General features: G+C 44.4%; 2 protein-coding genes across 13 annotated transcripts in view; one reads left to right on the top strand and one right to left on the bottom strand.

The window, feature by feature from the left end:
* AXDND1 (axonemal dynein light chain domain containing 1) overlaps positions 1–13,604 on the top strand; it is a 115,784-nt gene extending 102,180 nt beyond the window's left edge. For 4 of the 6 annotated variants that reach the window (XM_082704081.1, XM_082704084.1, XM_082704086.1 and 1 more), the window contains one exon: positions 3,219–3,510. In XM_082704081.1, the coding sequence (XP_082560207.1) occupies positions 3,219–3,292 (74 nt within the window). In that variant the 3' untranslated portion in view covers positions 3,293–3,510. Of the gene's footprint in view, positions 1–3,218; positions 3,511–13,223 lie in introns of those variants that run through there. The other 2 variants (XM_082704083.1, XM_082704082.1) reach the window with 2 other exon arrangements.
* Positions 9,387–20,575, bottom strand: part of NPHS2 (NPHS2 stomatin family member, podocin) — a 31,241-nt gene continuing 20,052 nt past the window's right edge. For 4 of the 7 annotated variants that reach the window (XM_082704120.1, XM_082704121.1, XM_082704119.1 and 1 more), the window contains 7 exons: positions 20,394–20,466; positions 18,932–19,014; positions 15,107–15,310; positions 13,188–13,243; positions 11,681–11,759; positions 11,261–11,323; positions 9,387–10,587 (listed from right to left, as the gene is read on the bottom strand). In XM_082704120.1, the coding sequence (XP_082560246.1) occupies positions 10,309–10,587; positions 11,261–11,323; positions 11,681–11,759; positions 13,188–13,243; positions 15,107–15,310; positions 18,932–19,014; positions 20,394–20,466 (837 nt within the window). In that variant the 3' untranslated portion in view covers positions 9,387–10,308. Of the gene's footprint in view, positions 10,588–11,260; positions 11,324–11,680; positions 11,760–13,183; positions 13,244–15,106; positions 15,311–18,931; positions 19,015–20,393; positions 20,467–20,575 lie in introns of all 7 variants that reach the window. The other 3 variants (XM_082704123.1, XM_082704124.1, XM_082704125.1) reach the window with 2 other exon arrangements.

Below are 20,575 nucleotides of genomic sequence, written 5' to 3'. Positions count from 1 at the left end.
TGTATAGATATCCCTTAAATACATGCATCTCCTTTGACCTTTGACCTAATACTTTTACTCTTGATGATCTAGTCCAAGGAAATAATCCTAAATATAGAAAAAAAGATTAATGCACAAAAATGTAGGATGTATCATTGTATATAATAGAAGCCACCTACCTCTCCAATCATGGAAGAAAGGTTAAATAAATTATATTATACTAATATACTTGAGTATTATACCACTATTAAAATGGTTTATAATGACATGGAAATTTTTTAAAAAGATTTTATTTATTTGAGAGAAAGAGAGAGCAAAAGCAGGGTGATGGGCAAAGGGAGAAGCAGATGCCCTGCTGAACAGGGAGCCTGATGTGGGTCTTAATCCCAGAAAACCAGGATCATGACCTGAGCTGAAGGTAGATGATTCATCAACTGAGACACCCAGGTGCCCCAAGGAATTCTTTTTTAAAATTTATCTTAGGGGGGCGCCTGGGTGGCTCAGTGGTTAAGCCGCTGCCTTCAGCTCAGGTCATGATCTCAGGGTCCTGGGATCGAGTCCCGCGTCAGGCTCTCTGCTCAGCAGGGAGCCTGCTTCCTCCTCTCTCTCTCTGCCTGCCTCTCTGCCTACTTGTGATTTCTCTCTGTCAAATAAATAAATAAGGGGCGCCTGGGTGGCTCAGTGGGTTAAGCCGCTGCCTTCGGCTCAGGTCATGATCTCAGGGTCCTGGGATCGAGTCCCACATCGGGCTCTCTGCTCAGCAAGGGGCCTGCTTCCCTTCCTCTCTCTGTGATCTCTTCCCTTCCTCTCTCCTACTGTGATCTCTCTCTGTCAAATAAATAAATAAAATATTTCAAAATAAATAAATAAATAAATAAAATCTTTAAAAAAAATTTATCTTAGGGAGAGAGACAGACAGAGAGACAGAGAGACAAAGAGAAATGAGAATGAGCAGAGGGGTGGAGGAGAGAGAAACCCAAGCAGATTCCATGCTGAGCACAGAGCCTTGATCTAACGACCCTGAAATCGCAGCCTGAGCTGAAACCAAGAGTCAGATGCTTAAATGACTGTGCCACCTAGGTGCCCCAGAAATTCTTATGTGTAAATATCAAATGCAAGAAAACATACTTTTTTAAAGCTAGAAAAAAGACCAGAAGAAAATTGTATCCAAATATTGATAGACAATGTCTCTGGTTGATGGAGGTTTGTGGGGAATTTTGACTTTGGTTTTTGGTACTTGTTTGATTTTCTATGAAAATAATCACCATTATTCTATGGGAAAACGAATTTAACTCTTTACTTTCTTTTCTCTAATTAGCGCAATAACCTGCTTTTGGGCAGTTCTCAGTATCCCCAGGATTGAAGGCTGGTTTTTTTAATATTTACTCTCACCTTCACCCTTTAGTGTGTTCCCAGGACAGCTCCTGATGGAAGGGATAGGAAAGGGAGAATAGCGACTTCTGTTTCTCTGTCACCCCAGTCTTCACCTATGCCCCCAGCCAAAGCGGTCGCTAAGCCAGCGCCCTACGGCCTAAGTGCATTTTCTCTCCTGTTACCTCTCAATGGGTAAGATGCTAATTATTCCAAGTATGACAATCCTTTGAATTTATGTGAGATAGTTTTCATGGCTTAAAATATTTTCACCTTACACTGTGTAATTTTATCCTGATAATTTAAAAACTAGGCTTTTTCCAGATTACAGAAAAATAAATATGCAAACCATGCAAAAGTAACCATGTTAAACTGGAGAGGTTACCTCAGTATGGAATGAGTGATGTTATCTTTGTCCATTTCCATAAAGATCTTGGGGATGAGGTTAAATCCAGAATGGAAAGTATTAAAAATTTTAAGCAGAGGAAAACTATATGCATTAGTCACCATCCTATAAACAATTACCTACACAAACATAGCAACCTTTCACCTTCCTTCCAAATATTCCTTCAGAGTCATTGCCGGGGGTGGTGGTGCTCAGAGGTGAAGGAGAGGCTCTGCAAACCTTAGGGGAATCAGCTCCTTGGTCAGGCCCTTCCCATGCCATGCAGGAGACCTGAACGTTTTCTCCAGAAAATCCAGAAGTTGGACATTCCTTAGGGGCAGACGCCCCACCCCCACCCTGAGCAATGTGAGTCTCCTGTGGCACATGCAGCGTCATACGTGTGCGACTTCCAGCACGAGATCACATTTCCCTCTAGAGCTGTGCGGTGAAGAACGGACAGTTACGTACAGTGAAGGAGAGAGGCTTGTACATGCTGGGCAAGGGGAAGATCTGGACAGAGCAGAAGACATAATTTGTTTTGTTTTTGTGTCAGTTTTTAATAATTAGCAAATCACTGTGCTCTGAGCTGTGAATGAAGACAGGGATCCAGAGAGATGTTTAGGAAGATGAGTAGTGGCTTAGACTCTGATCTCGGTGAAGCCTGCAGTTAGGAGCTAAGAGCAGGGAGAGACACTAAGAGCAAGACAAGGGTGTGAACAAGATGACCGTATGTGGGATGGAGATGGAGGCAGCCAGTCAGAAGGATTTAAAGTGAGAAGCTTGGTGTCATGGAGCAGCTGGGGAAAGCTGGCTTATGGCTGGAGACCTCCTGCCCCCATCCCCAGGGCCGGGCCTGAGTCAGGTCTGTGCACGGGAGACTGGAGAGAGGGACCAGGAGACAGAACAGGAGTGCAGAATGGGTGTGGGAGGATGTTGGATACTAGCTCTCTTTGAAATTTTTTTCCGCCAAGTTTGGGATATCTATAGAAGGAAGGCGGCAGTGTTCTTTCTGTTTCTTTATTCTCCTTGACCACATAGCCCTCTTTCCCAGGACCCAGAACTCAGGTAACTAACTAACTAATTACACTTTAAATTTGGGAAAATATGGGGCACCTGGGTGGCTCAGTGGGTTAAGCCTCTGCCTTCTGCTCAGGTCATGATCCCAGAATCCTGGGATCAAGCCCCGCATCGGGCTCTCTGCTCAGCAGGGAGTCTGCTTCCCCCTCTCTCTCTGCCTGCCTCTCTGCCTACTTGTGATCTCTGTCTGTCAAAAAAATAAAATAAAATCTTTTTTAAAAATTGGGGAAAATGCATTCTGAATCCCAGTAACCAACATAGAGTCAAATTTTGCACATACTGCCTGTTTGTCGCTTGGGAGTTACTCAGGCAGAATGGAATTTTAAGAACACTTTTTAAAGTTAAAAGTCCTTAGTAAATATTAGATCTTGTTACTACAATACTCCGATTGTTTTTGTCTTTTCAGAGGTACAACATAAGGAAGGTCCTCTCAACCCTAAACCCAGAGCTCGGACTAAATCCAAGACCAAGTCCAAGTAGCATCCTTTGGGCGCTGGGCTTCAGCAGGGCTCCCCTCACTGACCTCTGTGTGCTACTGAGCTGACTGTGGCTCAGCTGGAGGGACTCCCTGTGCAACAGCTACTAGAAAAGTCACGACGTATAATGCAAGAATATTTTCTCTTTGAACGTCACAGTGAAGGCTGTAGGGAATAAGTGTGTTAGTTTATCTCCCAGATTAAAAATGGCTTGTTCAAAAATTTGCTGGCCTCTTCAAATGATTTCCTAACAGAGGTCTGTGAAAAGGGTCAGTTTCTGTCAAGAAAATAATGCTTTTTGAAGACTCTGAACTCTGCAGAGAGGAGTGGCAAATACAAAGGATTATTTTTTACAGTTTAAAAGAGAGGAGCCTGATAATGTTCTTGGGTTTGGGCAGCATTTTCAGACTTCTTGTGATTTCAGGCATGTTTATGATTTGATTTTCACAATAACCCTACAAAGAAGATGGGGGGAGATGCTGTTATTATTGCCATTTCTCAGATGAATTGAGTCCCGCCCCCTCCCCCACAAATGGTTATAAGACTCCCTAAGGTCACAGAACTGATGGCTGTTGGAGCCCACTGCTTACTGGACCTGTGTCTGGATGTTTGACAGTGGTGATGGGTTACCAGGCCACTGTTCAGATGGTTTCCTTCACAGGGTGAGGACGGAAGATTGTACTGAAATTTAAGAATGCTGTTGAAGATTCACCCAGAATCGCCATTTTTTGCTTTGATTGCTTCACTTGTCTGCTCTGTTCATGACCTCGGATCCATCGAGGCATTAGAGATGGACTAACCGGCAAAAATAAGTTGCGAGTGACAAGTGGACATTTGGGGCCGGCACTTGGCAAGGACTCCTTCTCTACTGCTCCCGGGGCACTTGGATTTCCTCTAATTTCTGGGTCCAAACACCTAGGTGCCTGCTTTGACTCCACATATTTGGTGTTCTTTTGAATTTATCTCCTGGAATTTTAGACCCTTGCCTGTTGCCTAAGCCTCAGAAACCCTGTGACCCGGAGTCCCCAGCCATTTTCAGCTCATTCCCGGGCCAGGCCTACCTTGACCATCATCGAAGTGTAGTGTAGAATGTAGTGTAGGAGTAGTGTAGGGGTTAAAAAAAAATGCATGGGTTCTGTCCACCTCAGCCCACTGGGTGACTCTTGAAGTCTGAGGGAGGAAAACATGACTTCAGACAGTTGGCTGTGCTCGTGGCTCCGCTGAAAGCTGGAACTGACACTGTGAGCTCGTGCTTACAGTCCTTGCTTTCTGCTTTCCCAAAGAGATTCTTAGGTGATTCTAGCAAATTTGGAGGCTTTTTGGTCGGCCTTCTGAATACTTCTTTTTTTTTTTTTTTTAAGATTTTTTTTGTTTTTTAGAGAGAGCGCATGAGCAGGGAGAGCAGTGGGCAGAGCAGGCAGAGGGAGAAGCAGGCTCCCCACGGAGCAAAGAGCCTGATTCACCAAACTAGAACACAGTGTGGGCAAAGGAAATGCCCAGAAGAAAATGAGGGTGGTGGTAAGAGGGCATCACAGATGTTAGGTTTTAAAAAGCAGGGTGCTACAGGAAAGGTGTCTATGCCGGTGCCCCTGAAAATTCGCTCAGGCAGCTCTGCTTTCCCAAGCAGCTGATGGGTGGGAAGGTTGAGCTAGTCCTCCAGACCTTGCCACACTTTCTCAGAGGGACCCTGCGCCAGGCTCCCAGACAGAGTGGAGGGAGGGGCACTTGGCGCACGTGGCTTGGTGTCTGGGTTGCCAGGGGAGGCTGTCCTGCTTGTGCAAGGGGAGACCAGCAACCCTGCTCAGATGTCCAGACAGAGGCGCACAGCTCAAGGAGCAGCACACCTATAAAACAAATGCTTGAAATAGTGAGGTGGGATTCTAACACAAGAGACCCCTGTGCCAGTTCTTAACCTGGTTCTGTCCAAGAGCAAGCCCCCTGGGGGCCGGAGCTGCTGGCCCTCAGGGCAACCATGGGAGCATGGGGGGCCCTGTGGAGGGGCCAGACTTCCATCCGGATCCAGCTGGATCACTGCCATTTAGGGCTACTAGTTTTAACTAGAAAAACATTAACAGTCATTTCCTGAGGATTTACTTCGTGTAAGCACTGTACTAAGCGCTTCGTATGTTCTCTCATTCAATCACCACAACTCTGTGATGTGGGTTATACTTTTATCCCCATTGCTGCCTGGACAAGTAGCACGGTTACGGTTACACATCTCGTGAGTCTGGAGTGAGTGGTGTCCAGCAGCAGAGCCCAAGTTCGCAGTTAGAGTGCTCTCTTGCCTCTCCCAGTCAGAAAAAGCTGGATGTGCAGTTGATAACCCCTCTTTTTAAAGGATCTGATTTCCGTATCCTTTACTTATTGCTCTGCTCAGCCAACCACTGAGTAGCTGCACGGGCACACAAGCCAAAATTCTAGACACACCAGAACTTCACAGACCCAGAAGACTCTGCCAAAGAACACTGGAGCCACCAGGAAGAATCTAATAAGGAGGATTGTACCTCCTCAGCCATCCTGACCTGGTCCTCAGAGAGACCGGATGCAGATGCAAAGACTGGGCCTCCCTGATTTAGGGGAGTCTAGACGCTAGGGCTCCAGCGCCACGCTGATTCTCCTGGGGAGCCAGGGTGGGCCTTGAAGTTTCTAAGGAGGGCCTGCAAAGCCTCCTTCGAGCTGACCTCTTTCTGGTGAGCTGGAGTGCCATCGACCTGCAGGCTGCCAGCCACTCAGTCACATGCCTGCAGGGCAAATGCAGGTCTGGACAGACCTAAGAGTCCCTGCCCATTGCCAAGTGCCCTGGAACACCACCGTCACAGAATCTGTCAATCGTGCCACTCTCACGGCCATGTCATTTTGGTCATGGTGGACTCCAGCTCCAAACTGAAACACCTTCTCTCCTTTTATCATCTTACTCCCTCCCATACACTCCAACTCCAGTGTCACCCCAGAATTCCTGTGTTGAAATCCTAACCTCCAAGGTGATGGTCTGAGGAAGTGGGGCCTTAAGCAGGTGATAGGTCATGAGGGTGAAGCCCTCATGAATGGGACAAGTGCCCTTTTACAGAAGACCACAGAGAGCTCCCCCCCACTTGTGCCATGTGGGGACACAGTGAGAAGACACCTCTCTCAGAACCAGACCTTGGGCCAATACTAGATGCCAGATCTTTTGGTATCTTGGACGTCTGAGTCCCAACTGAGGAATTTCTGTTTTTCGTGAGCCAACTTATGGTAGTCTGTTAGAGCAGCCTGAACTGACTAAGGTACCACTGCTCTATTAATATTAAATTTCTAGAGAAAAACTTCCCCAGTACATATCTTAGTCTTGTATTATACTGTCCAACTTGTCCTCCACCTGTCATTTCAAGGTCAGTAACCAGCCAGAAGGCAGCACCTGGATGTCAAGAGGAGACTGCTGCTGGGACCTTGCAGACAGCACTGTCAGCTTGCTAGTCTCTGAAGAACGTCCCTTGACCATTCACAGCTTCATACAACTTATTTCCCATCCATCAAGCACTCCCATGCCAATGGTCACTTAATAGCTGAAGATATCACAGGCTGCTTGAGCAGACCTGGAAGGAGCCTTTTGGCAAGCTAATGAGTAATTTAAATGTTGACTGAGCCAGACAGCAGAGGAAACCAGATAGTGGGTGATACCCAGACCTGTAGGTAAATCTGCCTTTGACAAAAAGAGTGATGCTACAAGGAATTCTTAAGGGTCTTAAAAGCCATTATCATTACCTTATTATAATTATATTATTATCATTACCTTATTATAATTATTCTGTTCCTAGCTCTTGCTATGCCCGAATCAGCATGACCCTACCTCCTCCTCCATTATTTATGACAACATCTGCCAACCTGAGATCAGGAGCCATCTCTATGGGGTAAAAACTGACCAAAAACCCTCAATGCCATCTTAACTCCAATAACCAGTACATTGGGATGGGTGTGGGCCAGCACAGTGGTCATGAGAAGTACTTCCCACTTCAGGGATGCTCTAACTGGTCCTTTAAATGGGCTGGTCCACAAAAGCAAACTGCAAACCCTAATCTGTTAGATATTGTAGGAAATCACCCAGGAATTTCCCCCATCTCTCGAATCCTATCTATTGCTCCTTCCTCAATGCTTGATTTCCTCTCTGTTACCATATTTTTGGCAGATTTTGGCACCTGTTTTTGGCTTACTTGGATTTGACACCCTTTTGGATTCCATGTTTTGTATTTTGGCACTTCAGCGTGGTTTAAAACTTTGCCTGCCCCTTTGGCTTCACAATCTCCCATTGCCTCCAGCCAACACTAATCAGTCTATGCCTTTCGGTGCTGCTACTCTCCCACAAGCAACTATGGTTTTTGGGAGTAGGGAGGGAAACTTCTTTTAAGAGGGTCTGGAAATATTGTTCAGAGCTGGCTGAAATAGTTTTTTGGAACAAAATTCAAAGTTATCATTTCAGTACATAGTAACCATAGAAATTGATTGTTAAATGAATCGGGCATGATTGTATGCATATGTAGGGTTTGAAATCATCTAACATAATCTTGGGAAGATGTGTTGCTTGCCAATGCCCTTGGGCTTGCAGGCATGGGCTAGAGTGTGTGGTTTTCCCAGGTGTGGATGGAGGTGAGGGGAAGGCTTAGAGGTGTATGACAGAGACAATCCTAGGACGGTATCATTATATACTGATATGTTATCATGTACCGCGAGGGAGTTTTTGGTCTTTTGTTGTTGGAAAACAGAAGGAATGGCAGGGCAGAGATGTGAAAGTGATCAAGAGAGAGAACAGGAAAGGCAAAGCATCCTTGATCTTGGGCCCTGATTTTTGTCACTTAAACATAGTGGGAAACCAGACTTTCCTCAATAGACATAATGTTATAAAAGTTTCTAGGTCCATTCCTGGGAGCTCAGAATACATTTTCTCTCTGAAGTAATGCTCTACAGGGTTTTATGAGTTAACATTAATAAAACAAAAACTCTTTACAGGTGTGTTTATGTAAAATGTTCTAAGTTCTCACTTAGGGGTAGCAGGAACACATCATCAATATAAAATACTAACCTTGGATAACATGAAGAGTAAAAAGGTACAACCACCAAATAATTACCCCTATTTCTCTCTGTTCTAGCTACATGGAAATTTTAATTATAAGTCCTGTTTTACTAACACAGGATTTTAGTAATATTTTTGGAATGTTAGTAAGATTTTATAAATTATTGATTTTTTAAAAGTCTATAGAGGATTTGCTACCTCGGGATGCTTTCTCATTTATTTGGCTAATTTTTTTTCTGTAGAATCATATTTTTATTTTTTAACTAACATATAATGTATTATTTGTTTCAGGGGTATAGTTCTGTGAATCGTCAAAATCTTACACAATTCACAGCACTCACCATAGCACATACCCTCCCCAGTGTCCATCACCCAGCCACCCCATCCCTCCCCACCCTACCCCTCAGCAACCCTCAGTTTGCTTCCTGAGATTAAGAGTCTCTTATGGTTTGTCTCCCTCCTGGTTTCATCTTGTTTCATTTTTCCCTCCCTTTCCCCCCAGGATCCCTGTCCTGCCTCTTAAATTCCTCATGTCAGAGAGATCTTATGATAATTGTCTTATTTTCTTTCTCTGACTGACTTATTTCACTTAGCATAATCCCCTCTAGTTCCATCCACTTCATTGCAAATGGCAAGATTTCAGGGTTTATTGATGGCTGCAAGATCTATCTATCTATCTATCTATCTAGATAGATATCACATTTTCTTTATCCATCCATCTGTCGATGAACATCTAGGCTCTTTCCATAGTTTGGCTATGGTGGACATGACTGCAATAAACATTCAGGTGCACGTGCCCCTTCGGATCACTACATTTGTGTAGATACATATTTCTAACTGAGTAAGACAACTTAGTGGAGAGTAAGACTTACAAGAATATATTTATAGTAAAGAATATCTGTACTAGCAAAGAATGCTTCTGGACATACATAGGTCACATACTGTCAGTACTGCTTGAGAAATAAGCAAGCTGGTAAATACTATACTGAGAATATGAGACCCATGTTTATAGCTATGCTTCTTAAGATTTTAAGCAACATGTATCAGGTAAATGTTTTTGTCCTTTTATTTCTCTTTTAAGAATTTTTAAAAGGTTTTTATTATTCATTTAACAGAGAGGGAGAGTACAGGCAGGGAGAGCAGCAGGCAGAGTGGGAGGGAGGAGCAAGCTCTCTGCTGAGCCAGGAGCCAGGTGTGGGACTCGATCCTAGGACCCTGGGATCACGACCTGAGCTGAAAGCAGCCACTTAGCAAACTGAGCCACCCAGGCGTCCCGTATTTCTCTATGATAAAGTCTCCATAAAAAAAATTCTTTAAAATTCTTCTAATTAGATGTAAATTTTATATCCAGCCCAAGTACAACTTGTTTTCTTTCAGTCGCTCAGGAACATTTAAGTGTCAGTGTGGTGCACCTATCGGGGTTGGATGTGAAGACCATAGGGTGAACATATAAGGTTGAGTGGGGCTGGTGGTGGGGGGAGGTGAGGGGCAATGACCAAGAGGTGCCTTAGAGGAGTAAGCCACAGTACAGCTGGCGAGAAGACTGCGTCTTAACTACAGGTTTACAATAACGTGTGATGAGCACAATAAAAGGGACACATAGAAAGGACCATGGGAGCACTACAGACCTTGCCAAAGGGGCCAGGGGGCATTCAGCCAAAAAAAGACACTTGAACTACATCTTTGGAAGTCAGAATTTAGCCACCTTTAGACACAAAATTCTTTCCCAAGTAGAATGTTGGCTAAAGCTCTTTCCCATAATCAGTCTAATTTAAATGATCTATCTAAACTTGTCATCACATGACCTCACTGTCTCCTCACAGACAATTGCTTCGGATTGCTGAGCTGTGACTGCGTTCCCAGGGCATTCCGTATGGCAACCGAAGCAAGCGTGGGAAGTGAGGGCTGTGTGCCTCCCTCAGGGATGTGGCTGTCACCTGGCAGGCCCCTTCCAGGCACCTTACCCTTGGCTCCTCCTATAGCATGGGAGAGTCTTTCTTTTTAGGATTTGGGGGCTCGACAGGTTTGGAAGGATTGGGGAAAGGGAGGCTTCCTTGAGTTCTACTGCTGGGCGAAGACAGGAAATTGAGCAAGTCAAATGGTAGAGGCAAAACCACGGTGGAAGGTTTGTCTGTGGACAGGGATTGGAGGGTGTGGAGGTACCGCAGCTGAACAGCGGCCGGAGTGCCGGCCAGGATCTCCGCTGCCCGTCTCAGGGACTCCGACGCAGCCCTCTCTCCTTCCGCAGCGATTACCTGGGGAGCAGATGCGAAGAGAAGCTGAGTGATCTTTTTCCTTTTCATGGCTTCAAGGTTTTCCTAGATGGTCAGTGTTCCTCAGCCAACAAGCACAGCACGTCCGCCAGGCTCCAGGCACGGTGAAGGCACATGGCAGACAGCCTCCTCTCACAAGGATCCTGATCTAGGGCGGATCAGTGGCACTCTTCATTGTAATTTAAGGCCGAATTTGTCAAGGGCCCTGACAAGTGTAGTGATGTGTGTGGGGGTGTCATTAATTAGGTCCTCTGGGCCTTGAGAAATGAGTAGGAGTTCCCATACTGAGAAAAAGTTGGCCAGCATTCTAGGTGAGGATGTGGCAAAATGAAAGAGTGAACATTTCAGAGGAAAAAGCCACAAAGCTTTTTGTCCACCTTAACGTGGACAAAGAGACTAGTCTCAGATCTAGACGCAACTCTGCCCAGAGGACCACTTTCTTCCCCTTCCTCCTCTCAACACTCCCGGGATCCCGAACTTTTCGGTGGTGCGGTGGTTCTTCTTTGCTTGCTTTCTGTTCTTTACGAGCAGTATGTCTCCCCTTCAGTCCATCCTCATTTCCCTTTTCCTCCCACCCCTCCTCCCACCCCCACTTCCATCCCCAGGAGCTGCTGGCGGCCACACCACAGCTGTGCTAGGCTGGGCCTGGCCGCACCTTCTCTCGACTCCGGCATTGAGGGAACCGGGCCTCATCATGGTCATCCCTGCACAGCCTGCACTGAGGGAGGAAGGCGGGTCTTTGACATTAACTCATTAACAGATTGGGCTTGGGGCTGATATTACTAGGGAAAGAGGCCTTCATGAGAGAAGAGGGATGGAGGGTGGGAGAGGCCTTTCAGGAGAGAGAGCAAAGGCAAGACTTGAGGAGGAAGAGAAGCTCACTGTTACCAGAGGCTTCAGAGAGCGGGTGTCGTGGAGGAGGCCATGTGGCATTAGTCAGGTGGCTGTGAACACGCTTTGAGGGAATTAGTAGGATGGGGTGGCGGGCACGAGCTCGGGGATGAGCCGGGGGTGAGGAAGCTGCAGGCCATGTGCCTGGCCTCGGTGGGAGGCTGCCCGCTCGGCGCTGGCTCACCCGCACTTTGGCCTGTCTCTGCGCTTCGGCCTCCACAGCCAGGGAGTGCTGGAGCCCCACCGGCAGCCGGACGTCCTTGCTAGAAAGGAAAGAGGGCGGGCAGGTGTGTGAGCCGCCCGGCTCTTAGCAGCCAGGGCTTCAGCTGGGCGGCCAGCGTCTCTGCTGGCACTTCAGGATGCACAAGCCATCTAAGAGAGTGGCCGCCCCTAGGCCTCTAAGGTCAATGGTGGGCAGAGAAGAGCCGCTCGAAAGCCAGGGCCTCAAAGTCAGACACTCATGGTCGGTGATGCTACGGTGGCAGCACTCGGGTTTGTCTGTGCAAGTAGAACACATTCTTTTGTTGATGGAGGATTATGACTTTTCCTGCTTAAGGTTTAATCTAAACCTCAGCTATTAAATTTGAACAATAAAAACAGCTTTGATGGGCTACCTGTATGGCTCAGTCAGTTAAGCGTCTACCTTTGGCTCAGGTCACGATCCTGGGATGGAGCCTCCCGTTAAGCAGGGAGCCTGCTGGGCGCCTGGGTGGCTCAGTGGGTTAAGCCTTTGCCTTTGGCTCGGGTCATGATCCCAGGGTCCTGGGATCGAGCCCCGCATCGGGCTCTCTGTTCAGCAGGGAACCTGCTTCCTCCTCTCGCTCTGCCTGCCTCTCTGCCTACTTGTGATCTGTCAAATAAATAAATAAAATCTTAAAAAAAAAAAAAAAGATACAAAATTGTATTTTACCCAGTTTGCAACTATGAAAACGATACAGCTCGAAAACAACTGGTACTTCCATGGAAAGTTAAACATGGAGTTACCATAGGAGCCAGTAATTCTGCTAGGTATATGTGAAAACACGTTCCCACAAAAGCTTGCACATGAACGGTCACTGCGGAATACTCCTAATGTGGAAACAACCCAAATGCCCATCATGAGTGAGCAGGTGATCCCAATGGGCTGTACCCACACCATCAAAAGGAATGATGTGCTCATTCCTGCTTCACCATGGATGAACCTTGAAAAAAAAATCCTGAGTGAAAGCAACCAAACACAAAAGGCCATGTAATAGATGACAGCTTTTGTCTGAGACGTCCAGGACAGGTGAGTGCACATTAGTGTCGTCGGGCTGGGGGGCAGGGGAGCGATGAGGAGTCCCTGCTTGATGGGTGTGGGTTTTCTTTTGGGGGCAATGAAAATGTTATGAAATTAGATAGTCGTGATGGTTACACCACTCCGTGAATACAATAAAAACACTCCGTTGTACTTTAAAATGGTTATAATGGTGAGTTTTATCTCAAAAAAGTTGTTTTAAACCTCATGGAGAGAAATATCATGAAAGTAACCTGCCTAAATGTTATGGAGGTTGTGTTATGGCTGTGAGTACTAGGTAAATGTTTTTGTCTCAATTTATGCCAATGTGGCTATAGTGCTAAACTCATTGAAAATAATTTAAAAAATTATTTTAAAATAAAACCAGAATATTTTCCTTTGTCACATTGCTTTTCTTGCTTAATTTCCTACCCACATTTCTGTTCTCTCCACTTTGATTCCCCAAATACAGGTCACTGCATCCAAGGCCACCTGTGAAGGAAAGAGTTGAGATGTCAGTGAGAACCTCCAAGTGAGTAGAGCACCCATGTGCCCTCATGGCCATTGTTCTGAACTGAGAAAGTGCATTTCCTTTGAAGAGACATTCATCTCCTATTTTGTTTAAACCTTACGGAGTCTTGCAAAAAGTTGCTTAACTTGGGGCACCTGGGTGGCTCATGTCATTAAGCATCTGTCTCTTGATTTTGGCTCAGGTCGTGATCTCAGGGTTGTGAAATCAAGCCCCACACTGGGCTTCGTGCTGAGTGTGGAGCCTGCTTGAGATTCTCTCTCTCTCTCCCCCTTTGCCCCTCTCCCCACGCTCTCTCTCTCTTTTTAAAAAATAAACTTGCTTAACTGCACAGTGCCGCTCAATAAATATTGGGGAATTAGAGATGGTGTGGTAGGCTGAATAATGGCTCCCAATCCATGTCCTAATCTCTGGAACCTGTAAATGTTACCCCAGAAGAGACCTTGAAGATGGGATTAAGTTTAAAGGATCTTAATATGGGGGAGATTACCTAGGATCTTTCCTGTGGGGCCCAAAAGCAGTCACAAGTGTCCTTTTAAGAGGGAAAAGAAGGAGATGTGACTATGGAAGAGGAAAAGGTAATGTGATTCTGGAGGCAGAATTTGTTGGGATAGGAAGGAAGGGGCCAGGAAGCTGGGGAAATGGGCAGCTGCTAGAAACTGGGAAAAGCAAGAAAATGAATTCTCCTCTTGGAACCTCCAGAAGGAAGCAGCCCTGTTGCCATCTTGACTTTGGCCCCAGTGAGACTGCTTTTGGACTCCTGGCCTTCAAAACCTTAAGAGATCAAACTGACATCATTGTAAGTCACCAAACGTGTGGTAATTTGTTACAGAAGCAATGGGAAACCAATACAGACGGTGAACTTGTTAAATGTTTGAAGATGCACTTATTAGAGAACCAGAGTCTAGGCTCTCCCAAATGGTTTCATTTAGAGTTGCTTCCTGCCTGCTGGTGGCACCAATTTGCCGCACTTCCCTGTCCCAGAAGGCAGAAGACAATGAATTGTGGGCTCTGGAAAGGTGGGGCAGGGCATGGCGTACCCAATGGTCACCCATACTCTTTTCCGATTCACTCATTTCTGAGGATTTCTGTGGCTAGACAGCTAGCTAGTGACTAATCTGGGGGGTAGTGATGAGAGGCCGTGTTGAAAAAACCTCATGTAAGTGGTGGCATCTTAAAAGACAAATAGGATTTTGCCTGTGGGGAAAAGCAAAGCATTCCTTGCAGAGGCACTGGAGAGCAGGAAGTGCTGAAGGCCAGAGAAACACTGCGGGAGTGTGGGGTTGGGGAGGAGGGTTGGAGGGTTAGAACATGGGGGGGGGGGTGTAGGGAGATGGCAAGAGATTGGGCTACAACAGCTGGCTCATTTGTTCACTCATCTGGAGAACATTGTCTGACTGCTGTGTGACAAGCCCTGTGCCGGGTGCTATGAACAAAGAGATGGATAAAATATGACCCCTGCCATTGTGGAGTCCATAATCTGGGAAGACACATGTGGACATACATAAATTATAATCCAGTGTAACAAAGGCAAGCTTGGGTGTCCAGCCTCTGGACCTTGTCTTGCATCCTTTAGAAGGAGTGATGAACAGGAAGAGAGGCTGAGGGGCCAAGGGGAAGTGCACACAGGTGGGATGAAGGGCAGAACCAGTGGCAATGACTTTCAACTTCTCACTCTGCTGTCAGCTCCTTGAAGGATGGCACCTTCAACAGTGAATGCCTGTCAGATGCTTCCATTGCATGTGCATCAATAAATGACCAGGGAAGAGATGAATAAAAGAGAAGGAGGTATTTCAACATATTCAATGACAAACATTTCGAAGTACCTTTATATCTTGGGCAATGCTCTTCCTCTCTAGAAGAATTTCAGTGAGGGATCGATGTGCTAGGAGACGTTTCATGGTGGTCTGCACAAGAAATTGAACTGCTCTGGGCACGTGAGCAAGACTGCTTAGGAGGAGAGAGGCATTTTCCATTCGGTAGTAGCAGATGGCATCTATCTCCATTATAAACATGTCTTTGGTCACAACCTGGGCAGAAAAAAAGAGTTTGGAGAATTGACCTTATTTTAGGTCTCTTTTCCCAGGTGAGGATAGTGAAGCTAAATGTGTTCAAGGGAAATTTTCTCAGTAGGATTACAGGGGGAAAAAAAAAAAAGAGTCTTTGGCCCACCCCTTTATTCAAAATAGATGTGTTTTTGGAGATTATGGAGTTTTTATGAAATATACTAAACAACTTACTATTTAAAGGATCCTGTTGTAAAAAAAAAAAATAAAGGATCCTGTTGTAAATAGTTTTAAAATTTTATTTATTTTTATTAATAATTATTTGATTCAGGGGTATAGGTCTGTGAATCATCAGTCTTACACAATTCACAGCACATACCCTCCCCAATGACCATCACCCAGCCACTCTCCACTCCAGCAACTCTCAGTTTGTTTCCTATGATTAAGAGTCTCTTATGGTTTGTCTCCCTCTCTGGTTTCATCTTGTTTTATTTTTCCATCCTTCCTCTATGCTCCTTTGTTTTTTTCTCAGATTCCACATATGAATGAAATCATATGATGATTGTCTTTCACTGATTAACTTATTTCACTTAGCATAATCCCCTCTAGTTCCATCCATGTCATTGCAAAGGGCAAGATTTCAGTTTTTGATGGCTGCATTGTGTATGTGTGTGTATATATATATATATATGTATATATATATATACTTATCACATCTTCTTTATCCATCTGTCATTGGACATCTGGGCTCTTTCTATAGTTTGGCGATTGTGGACATTTGGGTACAAGTGCCCTTTTGAATCACTACATTTGTATCTTTGGGGTAAATACCCAGTAGTGCAATTGCTGGATTATAGGGTAGCTCTTTTTTCAACTTTTTGAGGAACCTCCATACTGTTTTCCAGAATGGCTGCACCAGCTTGCATTCCCACAAACACTGTAGGAGGGTTCCCCTTTCTCCACAACCTTGCCAACACCTGTCGTTTCCTGACTTGTTCATTTTAGCCATTTTGACTGGTTTGAGGTGGTATCTCACTGTGATTTTGATAGTATTTCCCTGATGCCAAGTGATGTGGAACACTTTTTCATGTGTCTGTTGGCCATTTGGATGTCTTCTTTGCAGAAATGTCTGTTCATGTCTTCTGTCCATCTCTTGATTGGATTATTTGTTCTTTGGCTATTAAGTCTGATAAGATCTTTATAGACTTTGGATACTAGCCCTTTATCTGATATATTATTTGCAAATATCTTCTCCCATTCTGTCAGTTGTCTTTGGTTTTGTTGAGTTTTTTCTTTGCTGTGCAAAAGCTTTTGATCTTGATGAAGTCCTAGTAGTTCATTTTTGCCCTGGCTTCCTTTGCTTTGGTGATGTTTCTAGGAAGAAGTTGCTGTGGCTGAGGCCGAAGAGGTTGCTGCCTGTGTTCTCCTTAAGGGTTTTGAAAGATTCCTATCTCACATTAGGTCTTTTACCTATTTTGAGTCTATTTTTGTGTGTGGTGTAAGGAATGGTTCAGTTTCATTCTTCTGTATGTGTTTGTCCAATTTTCCCAGCACCATTTGTTGAAGAGACTGTCTTTTTTCCATCAGACATTCTTTCTTGCTTTGTTGAAGATGAGTTGATCATAGAGTTGAGGGTCCATTTCTGGGTTCTCTATTCTGTTCCATTGATCTGTGTGTCTGTTTTTATGCCAGTGTCATACCGTCTTGATGATTACAGTTTTGTAATAGAGCTTGAAGTCCAGAATTGTGACGCCACCAGCTTTTCTTTTCTTTTTCTTTTTTTCAAGATTTTATTTATTTATTTGACAGAGAGAAAGAGAGAGAGAGAGAGTGATAGAAGGAAAACAAGCATGGGGAGTGGGAGAGGGAGGAGGAGGCTTCCCGCTGAGCAGGGAACTGGGTACGGGGCTTGATCCCAGGACTCTGGGATCATAACCTGAGCCCAAAGGCAGAAGCTAAATGACTGAGCTGCCCAGGCACCCCTGCTTTTCTTTTTCAACACTCCCTTGGCTATTCAGGGTCTTTTCCAGTTCCATATAAACTTTAGGATTATTTGTTCCAGCTCTGCAAAAAAAGCTGACAGTACTTTGATATGGATTGCATTAAATGTGTAGATTGCTTTAGGTAGCATAGACATTTTCACAATATTTATTCTTCCAACCCATGAGCATGGAACGTTTTTCCATTTCTTTTGTCTTCCTCAATATCTTTTGTGTATATTCTATAGTATTCTGAGTACAGATTCTTTGCCTCTTTGGTTAGATTTATTCCTAGGTATCTTATGGTTTTGAGTACAATTGAAAATGGGATTGACTCCTTAATTTCTCTTTCTTTTGTTTTAGTGTATATGCAACTGATTTTTATGCATTGATTTTATATCCTGACGCTTTACCGAATTCCTGTATGAGTTCTAGCAGTTTTGGGGTGGAGTCTTTTGGGTTTTCCACATAATGTAAATATCAGGAATAATTTTTCTTAGATTAAAGCATTCAGATAATTGTTTTAACCTAATGCCAAAAAAAAATGTGCTAAAAGGAAAGCATGTTCTAGGAAACAAGTGCTCTGATATGTTGTTTGCTGAGTATATACTAGGCAGCAGACGGGTGCTACACACCCAGAGCCTAAAAAGCTGCTCCTTCTCAGTATTTCCATTTTTAGACACTTATAACAAGGACATAGTTTAAGGATTTAGCTGCAAGGATGTCATTCATAGTGTTGTTTATTATAATGAAAAATTAAAAATTAAAAATATGTTAATATTCACAATAGGGAATTGTGAATTGTGGTACATCCATACAATGAAATGCTATGTGACCATTTAAAACAAAGGGCGGGGGCACCTGGGTGGCTCAGTGGGTTAAAGCCTCTGTCTTCAGCTCCGGTTATGATCCCAGGGTCCTGGGATTGAGCCCCGCATTGGGCTCTCTGCTTGGCAGGGAGCCTGCTTCCTCCTCTCTCTCTCTGCCTGCCTCTCTGCCTACTTGTGATCTCTGTCAAATAAATAAATAAAAAATCTTAAAAACAAAGGGCGCCTGGGTAGCTCAGTGGGAAGAGCATGAGACTTTTGAGCTTGGGGTTGTGAGTTCAAGCCCCACGTTGGGTCTAGATATTACTTAAAAATAAAATATTGAAGAAAATAAGACAAAGGGATAGAAACATAGCTTGAAAACATGATCCAACGGAGTTGGATCATGGAGTGTTGAGTGGAAAAAGGCATGTTATAAGATAGTATATGTAACCTGTCTGTAAATACAGCCACATACATAGAAAGATTTGAAAAGATAGACTCCGATAAAAGGGGAACTTAGCTTAGCCAAGCTGACCCATAAAATTAACCATCACAAAGTCCTTTGCCCATTTTTAAGTGAGTTGTTTGCTTTCTTGTAGATTTGTAAGATTTCTTTATATATTCTGGGTATTAAACCTTATCAGAAGCATTATTTGCAAATATTTTCTTCCACCCCCATAGGTTACCTGTTCATTCATTTGATCGTGTCCTTTGATACACAGGAGTTTTTAATTTTGATATAGCCCATATCTCCACTTTTCTACTTTTGAGTTTAATAGTCATTTTGCCTTGGACCAGAATTGGTAGCTCAGCCATATGAAACGTAGAGAGAAAGCAAAATCCATCATTTGACTTACCTCATGAAAGGGTATCTCCAAAGTTTGGAGACGAAGGTCAACCTTGTGATAGGTATCCAGGCAGGGCAAAAAGAAGAAAAGGCCTAGAAGAGGGGGGCAGGGAGATTGACAGGTGAATGGTTAGTATGGAGATTGTTTGGGCTTTACCTCTTTGAGGTCAGGTTGCCATATTGCATTGCTTTTTTTAGCCTCCAACTACAGATCAATTGGGTAATCCCTCTCTACCCCTATAGTGAGTTTGTGGTTGCTAAGTTACCATGTAATTTTTTGTTTAATCTAAGACATTTTTGAGGATGAAAGGAAAGCATTGTTACAATTTACTCTAGGATAACAGATATAAACAGGGATTAACCCCAGCAAAATGGGCTGTATGGTCTCCTTGGTTATAGTGCAGACCCCTCCAGATCTTGAGTAACATGTCTATCTTCTTCACTAAATTTAACTCTCTAACAAGAGTGTCTTATGAACATCTATTAGTCTTAGTGCCTTTGGGGGGCTCTGTAAAATTATTTTTGAATCCATGCATGTACCATTATGAACAACTTTAGAGCTGGCAAACTCCGGAGCCCAGGACCTCTCAGAGGAGCAGACTAGCTACTAGCCCTTTCTAGTTGCAGTAAAGAAGGATGCTGAAAACTAGAACTAGAACAAATGCTCCCTGTCCTAGACCACAGGCTCTGGTTCTACTTTTGTGTGGATCCATCTGCTTGTTCTGCATTGTCAAACTCGGATTTGTGTCTTCTAGTCTAGTCTAGTCTCTATTCTCTACTTGTTTCTATAGAGCTGGCTTGGCTCTTGGATGCTTTCTAATATATGCACCTGGGACTTCACTCCTTCCCATGCCTTTCTGGCTGGCAGGGATCTGCAAACTCCAACTACTAGACTTTGTGGACTAACTATACTTCTGCCTGTGCTTGGATCTCTGGACATCTCTGCTAAACTTTAAGGTCCTAGAGATCAGAAACCACGTCTCATGTATCCATCTTTGCCTCCTGGGCAGTTAGACATTGTCTAAACCACAGGAAGTGCTCAGTCTATGTTTTCTAAATTCCACGAACTGAAGGCCAATTTGTCACTCAGATGCTGGACTTTGCCTATCTCTGGTTTGTTCTCACTGCCACCCCCCCACCCCCCAAAACAGATTCTGAACTAGCTCACAGCACTCTAACCAAAACATGTTCTGCTCAAAACAGTGCCTAGCCATGGGTCTTAGGCCTACTTGCTACTCCAGCCAGCCCAGCCCCGGCACTTGACTCTCTATGCCCATCCTCTCTCTTGGCCATTTTGACAGGATAGTAATGCTCTCTGAAGACTCTTTCATAACCTGTGTTACAAGTAACAGATTAGTCAATGCAGATATCACAAACCAGGTGACTTTATATAATCTGAGGTTCATATTACAAATATGCACGGACTGAAGAAATTGGCAAGTCTATGGCAGGGGTAGAAGGGTGTTTCTTACCAGGGCCTTTGGCTCTTCCAGGAAGCAGGTGTCCCAGTCGGAATATTAATACTCTCTCATACTCCTGTGCAACCTAAAGGGAAAAATAATACTTTCGAAACACTCCAAGAAAGAAAAAGTCTTCAAAAGGCCTTGGCACATGAGAATGATCCTAGATATCAGAAAACTAGTTTGGAACTAAG

Source organism: Mustela nivalis (genome assembly GCF_964662115.1).
Source record: "Mustela nivalis genome assembly, chromosome: 16".
In the NCBI taxonomy this organism is placed as follows: domain Eukaryota; kingdom Metazoa; phylum Chordata; class Mammalia; order Carnivora; family Mustelidae; genus Mustela; species Mustela nivalis.
The sequence above is the reverse complement of the archived record's forward strand: the minus strand, read 5'-3'. Positions and strand labels throughout refer to the sequence as shown.